This window comes from Ursus americanus, chromosome X (assembly GCF_024610735.1).
Source record: "Ursus americanus isolate L20-20 chromosome X, mUrsAme1.1.p, whole genome shotgun sequence".
In the NCBI taxonomy this organism is placed as follows: domain Eukaryota; kingdom Metazoa; phylum Chordata; class Mammalia; order Carnivora; family Ursidae; genus Ursus; species Ursus americanus.
Window position 1 is genome coordinate 44,843,049 of NC_142164.1, and position 10,349 is coordinate 44,853,397.

Below are 10,349 nucleotides of genomic sequence, written 5' to 3' on the forward strand. Positions count from 1 at the left end.
AGGCTAACTCCCGCCTGCTCTCTAGGCTGCCCTGGGGCAGAGGAGCTCCGAGCGCAAGAAGCACCACTCCCCAGGGAACAGACCAGGGTTAACCCACGGAAGGGGTGCCCGAGGCTGTTCCTTCCCTGCCCCGTCACCCGGTTCGGCCTCGGCCTCCCGCTAGCAGCACCCAGCTGGACCCAAAGAAGTGAGAGGGGCCTGGAAGGGGGAGCGCGTTCCCGGACCAGCCTTAACAGTCCGGCCTTCCCCCCTCCCCCCCGACTCCCGTCTGTTTCCCACCCCCAAGCAGCGCTAACCACTCCCCCTCTGCCCCCTCACCGGTCCCCGCCCTGCAGGCCGCCATTACCCCAGCGGCCGCTCCCCTATCCCTTTTACGGAAAAACGAAAATACACAGGGGGTGGGGGTGGGGGGCGTGGATGGAGGGTCTCCGGAAACCCGGAGGGGAAAGGAAGGATTCGAATTTTATCAAACTCTCTTTCCGCCCTCCTAAGCCTCACCCCCACCCTCGACCCTTTCCTTGCCTCTCGGTGGGCTGGCAGCAGGGAAAGGGGACTGCGGGCTGAGGAGCGAGGGAGGAGGAGCTGGACCCAGCGCTGGTTCCCGCCACGCTCACCACGCAGGTCCCAGGACGTGGCTACTCTTATGCCATACCATTCGGGTCTGAGCCATGCCCTCTTTCCCTCGTTAGACATCATTTCCTTCTCCCCATCCAGCGTTCTGCTTCTTTCCCAAACACAAGATTGATTTTCACCCTGCCCGAGACTCAATTTCCGCATCTCTACAGTGGGGATGGCTTGACGTGCAACAGTCCCGCGTGTAAGAGAAACAAGCCCCGTGCAAAGAATTGGGGGCAGGAAGAGGGAGGGCTGGAGTGAGAAAAAGGACTTTGGAAAAGGGTCCTTACAATATGCAGGTAGATGTGTTAATTAGTATCCTGGTCAGACAGAGCACTGGAAAAGGTAAATAGTCCACAAAATAATTACTGAATAAGTTACAGTCATTCTCAGATACTGGCGGGAGGTGCGTTCTGAGCACTGTCCCTGCAGATCGCTGCCAGCGGGAGGCGGCCTCCCACAGGCAGGCCCCAAGCACAGGCTAACCCTTCGCATGGGGCCCTGGACCGAGCTCACCTGGTGACCCCACCGACATGACTGCTCTGCATTCACAAGACTGAAGTATGGTCACTGCGAGAGCAGGTTGTGAAATGGCCCCTGTGACCCTCCCAGCTAAGTGTCAGGTGCGGTGAGTGGAATTTCATTTCATCAGCGGCAATCTGTTCTCTCAACAGCCCTCGAGGCCCATCTTGGAAAAATCTCCCTTTTTGCTGACAACTTGGGAATTCTCCCCGAGGAAAAAGAACCTTGATTTGTAAGTGAATTTGCAGCGCATTTTCATACCAGTTTGGGAGGGGAAGATACAGAAGCTGCGCCCTGCTCACAGATAAGATTGTCTCTGGTTTAGTGACCTCCTTTACGGTTGGGTGAATGAACGCAGAAAGAAATGAATGGGTGACTAGCGGGATGCCTACATTAGCCAATGGTTCTGTGCAATCAGAAGCACCTGCCGGGCGTGTTAAAACACAGATAGGGGGCCTCACCCCCAGACTTTCTGATTCAGTCTGTCTGGGAGGGACCCGAGACTGCATTTCTCACGAGTTCCAGGCCAGGCTGCTGATCCAGGAAGCGCACTCTGAAAACCACTGGCATCAGCCATCAGCGGAGACCCCCTTAGGCCATGATTGTTGTGGCTGCAAACTTTCAGCCTGGGCCTTTCAGCCAGGTAGCTCACAGGTTATACTCTGCGATGAATTCCCTGGCTTGGTGGTTGGGGAGCTATGGGTAGGTTTCCCACTTTACCTCCCAGCAAACTCTCCTGGGTAGTGTTAGGGTGTTAGATTTGAGAGAGTTAGAGGTGTGTGTGTGTGTGTACATCTGTGCTGCTGCTGACAGGTACTTCTGTCCCTTTCCACACCTCTAGTGCTGACTGCGAACCTTCTCCTGGGTCTCTCTCTTTTGACCGCTTCCCTAAGTGCTTGGGAGTTCTTACCCAGCAAGAAACTGAAAACACCTTTGAGCACAGGTCTCAGCCAATCCTTTCCTGGCATTTGGTGACATCTAGTGGCTACCTGGAGAATCTGTGCTCATACTTAGAGAACGTTCTGGAAAATTAACTGAGCGGCGTAGAAAGCAAAAACACCTACTTGTGAACTCCCTGAGAAAGTCTTCCTGAAGGAGCTTAGGAGGGCAAGGTAATGACTGGCTCAGTATGACATGAGTCAAAACAGATTTCTTGCTCTCTTGGCAGCTGTGACAGAAATTAGAAGTCATTAAAGAATCTCAGAGCACCTCTCACTGTACCCTCAGTGTGAATGATTTACTAGAAATGATACTCAATAAAAAGTGTCCTTGAATAAAATTGAGTCAGGTAATACCAATTTGGTATTTGCTTCCCCTCTCAGAGCATCTCTCTGGGCCCCAAGCTATAAGCAAAGCCAAAGATAACAATCCATTTCCTGGCTGATCAGGAGATCCACAAAACCGACTTGTAGAAGTCAGGTGCAGCTGGTGGTGACCTGAGGGCATCCGGGCCTGAAAGTCATTGACAGGTATAATTGTTAATGGCAACTACGTATGCAGAAATGTAAGATAACCCCTGGTGTCACAGGCGTTTGAAGTCTTCCTGGGAGGTGCAAGATATTGTAAATAATCATATGCAACCTGTACTTTAACATAAAGTTTAAATTACTTGTCACAGGAATGTAGGGGAGGCAATCAGGAATCACGAAGGAAATTGCCTCTTAACGCTGCTATTCTGGGCCTTTAGTTATTAGAGAGGGCTGGGCCACAGAATGTTGTCATTGGGACCAAGAGCATCAGCAGATTCTTAAACACAAACCCAGAATTACCGAACTTCAGAAACTCTAGGAGTGAGGCCCAGTAACCAATGTTTTTACAAGCCCTGCAGATGATTCTGGGGCTCACTAAAGTTTGAGAACCAGTGGTTAAGAACAAGCTTTAACTGCCCTGAAAAACGCTAAAGGCTGTTTAGAGACTATTAATAAATTCACGGAGGAGACCGAATTATTTATATAATAACACAGGTTTATTTCTTTTTTAAAACATATAAAAGTGCCTTAGATCTTCCATTTATGATTAAACGAAAGGAAGGTGATGTATTTGCTTTTACTTCTTGGCTTTGGGAGAATGCTGTCTTGATGAAGTCTAGTCTCCAGAGTAGCTCGATAGTCCTGTGGACGTGGAGATGAGTAGTTTAGAAACAGAAATTACTCCACCTCAATATTAATTAAAGAAACAAATTAAAATAGCAATGGGATACCATTTTTCAACTAACAAATTAGCCAAGATCAAGAATAGTATGCATCACTGAGGAGGCGGGGGGGGGCTGGCATACACCCCTGGTGCAAACACAAAGTACCATACATTATCTTTCTGATAATGTAAATCGAAAGCCTTAAAAATGTGGGTAACTTTGACTCAGCAATTCCACTTCTAGGCATATAGTTTAGAAATAATGATATATGCAACAATGTATGTATAAAGATACTAATGCGTTTATAAAAACTTAAAAATTAAAAACAATTTAAATTTCAAGGGCAGAGGACTTGTAATCAAAGAAATGGTTCGGGGTGCCTGAATGGCTCAGTCTGTTAAGCATCTGCCTTCTGCTAGGGTCACGATCAGAGGGGTCCTGGGATGCAGTCCCGCTTCGGGCCCCCTACTCAGCAGGGAGTCTGCTTCTCCCTCTGCCTGCCTCTCCCCCTGCTTGTGCTTGCGCACGCGCTCTAATAGACAAATAAATGGTTCATATGAATGGGAAGGAGTGAGAGAGGGAGACAAACCATGAGGGACTTTGGACTCCGGGAAACAAACTGAGGGTTACCGAAGGGAGGAGGTGGGGGGCTGGGGTAACCTGGTGATGCGCACCGGGTGTTATAGGCAACTAATGAATCGATGAACGCTACATCAAAAACTAATGATGTACTGCATGTTAGCTAATTGAACATAATAATAATAATAAAAAAAGAAATGGTTCGTATGCTAGAACATTAAAACAAATCACGCTGTACAAGATTTTTTCCAGTTTTTAAAAGGAAGATTTATTTAACAAGTTTCACTTAGTACAATACATCTAATGGAAATCACAATACAAGGAAAGATTTAAATCAAAGCCTCAGAATCTCATACAAACGACATGACCAAACTCCTAAGGTATTGGTATTACATCTCAAAATTGTCCCAGATCTTTAAAAAAAAAAAAAAAAGTAAAAGTGTACACTCACGTGCCTTACAGGATATTAAACCAAAAAGCTAGAATTAACAAACATGCCAAATGTTTTCACTTTGAATCGTAGACACAGCTCCTATATTTGTATTACAGAAAAGCATGTTTCTCAACATGCATCCAAAGTTTTCAATGTATTGTGGTATAAGAGCAACATTTAACATAAGTGAAACTGCTTTAACCTAAATACGCTTACTGCTTAGGTACACTCCTACAACATAACTACCTTGAGGAAAGCTGAAAATTGTTTTAACAGTTATGGTCAATACCGAACGTTGTTATTATACCCTAGATGAATGTTTCATTGTTCGAAATTACTGAGCTTGAAGTTGTAAAACCTTGACTTCCACTTTACAGTAAGCATGAATCACAAGCCTGTAATGCAAAACTGTTAAACTTAATTTTTGTTTTCTTTAAAAAAAGGAAAGAAAGAAAGAAAGAAAGAAAGAAAAGAAAGAAAGAGAAAGCTGACCAAGAGTGATCAGAATCAATGATATTTCCCATTTACCAATCATACTGGATATACTAGACATCGCTCTCATTCTACAACTCCCATAAATGCAGAGCTTTTATTCTGTAATAGGGGTTTACTGTTCCTTCACCTAAGCGAGGTTTGACTGGTAGTCACTGGAGTTTTCCTGCAGAACTTGGTCGTATCCACTCATACTGCTCTGACCACCGTAACCACCTCCGTAGCCACCACTCAGCTGCTGACTAGCAGGACCCCCGTAACTAGACTGGTTGGATAAGCCCATCCCTCCCATCATTTGACTACCATAAGCACCGCCACTTGCCCCTGCTGTAGAATTCAAAAAGAGTTCTACATAGCTGTGATCATATGCGCCCCCACTTGTTCCTGCAGTAGAATTCAAGAAGAGCTCCACATATCTGTGTTGCATATTAGCTTTGTCTTTTGCCATTGCTGCCACGGCATCTTCATGGGTAGCAAATTCAACATCTGCCTCACCAGTAACTCGGCCATCGGGTCCAATTTCAATGTGCACTCTCATGGGGTTAAGAGGTGAGAAAAAATTGTAAATATCATTCTCAGTGGCTCTGTAAGGTAATCCCCTCATGTGTACACAGTGCCCTGTGGTGCTCTGGAAACTGGACCCACCATCTCCATATCTATGATCAGACATTCCTGAAAAACAGTAATTGAGGTCTCTTCCGAATCTATCAGACCCAAAGCCATATCCATCATTATAGCCACCATAGTCATCATAGCCTCCGTACCCTCCACCATAGGCACCACGCCTCATCCTCTCAAACCCTGCCCCTCTGCCAATGCTATTATACCCTCTGCCCGCCCCTGGCCTATCATAGGGACCTGGCCGCTGCATAGCCATGAGCTTTCGAGGGGGGTCGTAGTGGGTTCGGACTTCAGCTCGGCTACTCTTGAAGATTTCAATGTACCTGTGCCCTATTCTTTCCTTGTGTTTCTTTAAGGCCTTTTCAGCTATCTCCTGTGAAGCAAACTGCACAAACGCCTCCCCTGTGCTCCGCCCCTGAAAGTCCACCGGCAGCGTCATCCCATTTGGCACAATCTCCAACCCGGAAAAGAACTGAACAATCTCTTCCTTGCTACAGCCAAATGGGAGTCCTCTAAGGCGGACGAAGCCATCGTTGGCAGTATCGGGACTATTCGGACCTGTATGCTTCAACACCCAATCCATTTCAACACTGTTGGACTTGAAAACTTCAACGTATCTGTGTCCCATGGTTTCTCTGTCCTTCTTCAAAGCCAATTTCACTTCATCTTCGGATTCAAGTTCGACAAATGCTTCACCACTTGGTCTGCCTTCTCTGGTGTAGATGAAACGAATACCTGATGTACCATTTTGGATTTTACAATCAGAAAAGAAGCGCATCACTTCATCAGCTGAGCAGGACCAGGGCAGGCCCCTGACCTTCACCACGAACCCCTCCCTGCCTTCTGTGCTCAGCATCATGGTGACTGTTGGGCTCTTGGTGGCAAGCTTGGCTCAATGTGATTTCGGTGTAGCTGAAAAAAATTAGAAGACTACTGTCATGGAAAAATGTTCACAATATAGTAAGAGAAAAAAAGCAAACTAATAAAACTCACATGGATAGCTCTTTTCTAAAACATTCATATAAATAATAAGACTACACCAAATTTTTAATTCATTCACCCGGCCACCATTTACTCAATATCTATTACGTGTTGGATACCAATAATAGTAGTTATTTCTGGCCAGTAGGATTATTGGAACTTTTTGATTAAAGGAATATCTTCTTTGGACATTTCTGTATGTTCTAAGTTTTCTACACTGAACATATATTAACATCACAGTCAGAACATAAAAGGCATAAAAAATTAACAGCAACAAAATCACTGGAAGATGTGAACAAATACAAGATGGCTATCCCTGATTACATAAAAATGAAAAACTTCATTACATCAAAGGTAAGATTAAACAGAATTTAAAGACAACACACTTGAGAAGATACTTACACCAATACATTAATATCCTTACTATATAAAGAACGCATGCCAATTAATAAAATCAGGGAAACATTAAGGCCTAAGAAATAAGTGGAAAAAAGACATTATGGATAATTCACAGATTCCTTTTATATTTTTCAGCTGCCAAGTCCAGTACTTGGCTTTAGGATACAAGATCAGTAAGTCCAGAAAGGGTTTATGGTCCTACAGGGGCATTATACATCTTTACTAAAGGCAAAAGGGCAAATAAACATTATCCCCGCTATGACAAAATTCTGGGCAGGGTGAAAAGGTGGTATAAAAGAGGGACTAGTTGGTCAATTCTAACAGTTGACACAGAATTGTTAAATAAAACAGATTCACCAGTTCAAGGATCCAAAAGTAAATTTTAAAAATTACAGATGGAGCATAAACTAGGACGAGGCACGGTGAGAGATAAGGCCGGCAAGGTAGACATAAGATCCCAAAGACCTTACTTGATAGACAAACACGCTAAGGGCCTTCTAAGGGTTTTAAACAAGGGAGTGAGGGTAGGGGAGTGAGGGTAGGGGAGTGGGTAAGGGAGTGAGGAGAGGGAAGTGGGCAGGGGAGTGAGGGGAGGGAAGTGATGTAATCACAGCCCTTTCAAATAATAGATCACCCTGGCAACAGTGTGGAACTCAAACAGAGGGGGTTGGTATGACACCAGCAAGATCAGCTAGAAACCCAGTCACTTTGAAGCAGGCATAAGGGATTCACCTAAGGCAACAGCAGTTTTTTTGTTTGTTTGTTTGTTTTTTAAGATCTTATTTGACAGAGAGAGAGCGCGCGCAAGTACAAGCAGAGGGAGCGGCAGGCAGAGGGAGAAGGAGAAGCAGGCTTCCAGCTGAGCAAGCACCCTGGAATCTTCACAGGAGCCAAAGGCAGAGGCTTAACCACCTGAGCCACTCAGGCGCCCCAAGGCAACCCTAGTTTTAAAAAAGAAAGGAGAGCGCCTGGGTGGCTCAGTGGGTTAAGTGGCTGCCTTGAGCTCAGGTCATGACCTCAGGATCCTGGGATGGAACCCCGAGCAGGACTCTCTGCCTCTCTGCTCATTGGGGAGTCTGCTCCCTCTCCTTCTGTCCCTTCCCCCGCTTGTGCGCAGGCACACTCTCTCTCAAATAAACAAAATCTTAAAAAATATAAAATAAAAAACAAAAAAGATAGGGAAGATGTGCTCTACGCATTCAAAGCAGTGGACTCTGCGGGACTTGTTAACAGATTAAATATGGGGGGATACAGATGTTAGGATACGGGACAGGTGTCTGAGAAATGTTCAAACCTTATCAATCATCAGAAATCGAAGTTAAAACCAGAATTCATCAACATTTTTCACCCACCAAGACAGTAAAAATTAAACAGAGAGGATAAGACAATGCTAATATTCGGGGTTCTTGAACACTCCTAGAGGAGTGAAATACAGTTATTTCTGGAAAGCAATTTGGAAACATGTATCACGCCTTCTGATACAGTAAATCCATTTCAGATTATGTGCCCTAAAGAGATGACCTGAAATTCAAGATTTATAGAGCTATATAGTCTTCCAAAGGTATTTTAAGAATATTACACACTTAATTTTAAAATTATACAAATATTTAATAACATGAGTAACTACATATGCTATAATCTTATGAACCAAGATCACAGCTGCTTTATAATCTCAACTACGTAAAAAAAAAAAAAATATATATATATATATATATATATATATTCACATATCCTTTGACCCTACTAAAATTCCTTCCAGGAACCTGGTCAACAGAAATACAAATGTTCACTGCTATTGCACTGTTAGTAATGGCTGAAAATTAGAAACCTAACTATTCATCAATAGGGGAATGGCTGAATGAATTACAATATACTTTATCCTTAAAAAGGAATCCTATGCAGCTGTTAAGAAAAAAGATCAGCCCTGAGCTAGGAAGATTTCCAAAATGTTGTTTAATAAAATATGCATATGATCCTACTTATTTTAAAATATAAGCATGAAAATATATATGTATGTAAATGCAAAGAAGATCTGAGAGCACATAATACAAATTTGTGTTCTGAGAAAACAGGAACTGGAGGGTAGAGTGTGGATCTTCACTTTTTACCCAATATACTTTGTAGTAGTTTTAATTTTTAAAAATCACCGTAAATGGAACAAAATGTTAGAAAAATATATATACATGGGGAATGCAGCAAATGTTAATAGTGATTGCTCTGAGTGGCAGGCTTCTGGCTTTTTCAATGTTATTTTTTCAATTTCTTGTGCATTCTTAATTGTACGGATTAATTTTATTTCAGCAAAAACATCCATTTATATGTTTGCTTTTATAAAGTTTTCTAATTTTGTATATGTGCATGGCTTATCTGACATGGTCTGGAAACACTGGGCCTCTTGGAAAGAAAGTACAAAGTGTAGTAAATGCCATAAAACTACACTGAGGATTCAACAAACATTTATTAATTGCCTGTTATATGCCTGGCACACTGCATCTGCAAATAACAGTCTCCCTATAAACCATCTTCAGGTTTGAGTGACAGATTTATGGACTAGTTTTTTGCATGCCTTATCTCTTGGATGACCAATCCCATTCCATGTCCCTGTAGCACTCCAGAAATTAACATCCCCTCTATAGTGGCAGGGAGATTCTACTTCATTACTGTATCTCCTAGAAAGGCCCCCAGGACTAAGTTGCTGAAGTAGGAACCAGGATTCCATTTGGGTTAAGAAATTGTGTATTTATATGTGTGTTAGATACCAAAATGCTGAGTAGCTATCTCCCGGTGATGAATTACATGTATTTTTTTTTAAATTTATAGCTTACTGTTATTTTTTGAATGTTCAAAACTGAACATGTAGACTGTCATTAAGTAGAAAAATACACGTTATTTAAATATTCAATTCAGTTAAAACATTTGAGCGCCTCTGTCAGGCACGCAGCATTTGCCTAGATGTGACTCTACAGATATAATTCACTTGGTGCCTCCCCCTACAGACAATCAGTGGGGACTAAGTGCCTGAATGGATGGACCAGCACTCCGGCCACTGGTCTCAATATTTGTTTTTCCTAATCCAGGGACGTGGTTTTCAAGCGTTTTCACCTTAAAGTTTCTCTTAAAGGTCCCCTGAGACCCGCCCAGACAGACAGATATACAAAAACACATACAGTCACGAACGTCCACCATTTCCCCACCAGGCGCAGCAAAGGCGGCTTCCCGGCACTGAGATGGGGGGGAGGGGGAGCGGGGGAGGGGAAAGCAGGGAACGGAAAAGGCGGAGGCGGCCCGCGGATCCTGCTTTGGTCTTTATCATCACCACCCTCGGGCCCCCAGTTCCCACCCACACACCAACCTCTAACGATACCGGATAATTTTCCTCCTTCTTCCCTCAAACGGCTATAGCGAGACGGTAGACGACGACCAGAACTACTTCTGCTCACGTAAGCGACTGATCACGTGATCACCTACGTCATGTGAGATCTCGGTCACGTGAGCAACTCTCGGCTTAGACTCGGGATCTCTAAAGTGCCGCACTTCCTTCTGGTACGGAAACAGGGCGGGCCAATATCAAGA

General features: G+C 43.9%; 1 protein-coding gene and 1 long non-coding RNA gene across 3 annotated transcripts; one reads left to right on the top strand and one right to left on the bottom strand.

The window, feature by feature from the left end:
• The first annotated feature begins 388 nt into the window (after positions 1–388).
• Positions 389–2,354, top strand: LOC148106904 (uncharacterized). The gene is made up of 3 exons (XR_015723403.1): positions 389–817; positions 1,290–1,369; positions 1,979–2,354. It is a non-coding gene; the product is annotated as an uncharacterized LOC148106904 (long non-coding RNA).
• Positions 2,355–4,092: 1,738 nt separating this feature from the next.
• HNRNPH2 (heterogeneous nuclear ribonucleoprotein H2) lies at positions 4,093–10,261 on the bottom strand. 2 transcript variants are annotated; one of them, XM_045800007.2, is made up of 2 exons: positions 10,129–10,261; positions 4,093–6,308 (listed from the first exon to the last, which is right to left on the bottom strand). In XM_045800007.2, the coding sequence occupies exon 2, from the start codon at positions 6,253–6,255 to the stop codon at positions 4,906–4,908; it is 1,350 nt and encodes a 449-aa protein (XP_045655963.1). In that variant the 5' UTR covers positions 6,256–6,308; positions 10,129–10,261; the 3' UTR covers positions 4,093–4,905. The 2 variants fall into 2 exon arrangements, with proteins under 2 accessions (XP_045655963.1, XP_045655964.1); XM_045800008.2 differs by having other exon boundaries at positions 10,141–10,260.
• Between the last annotated feature and the right edge of the window lie 88 nt (positions 10,262–10,349).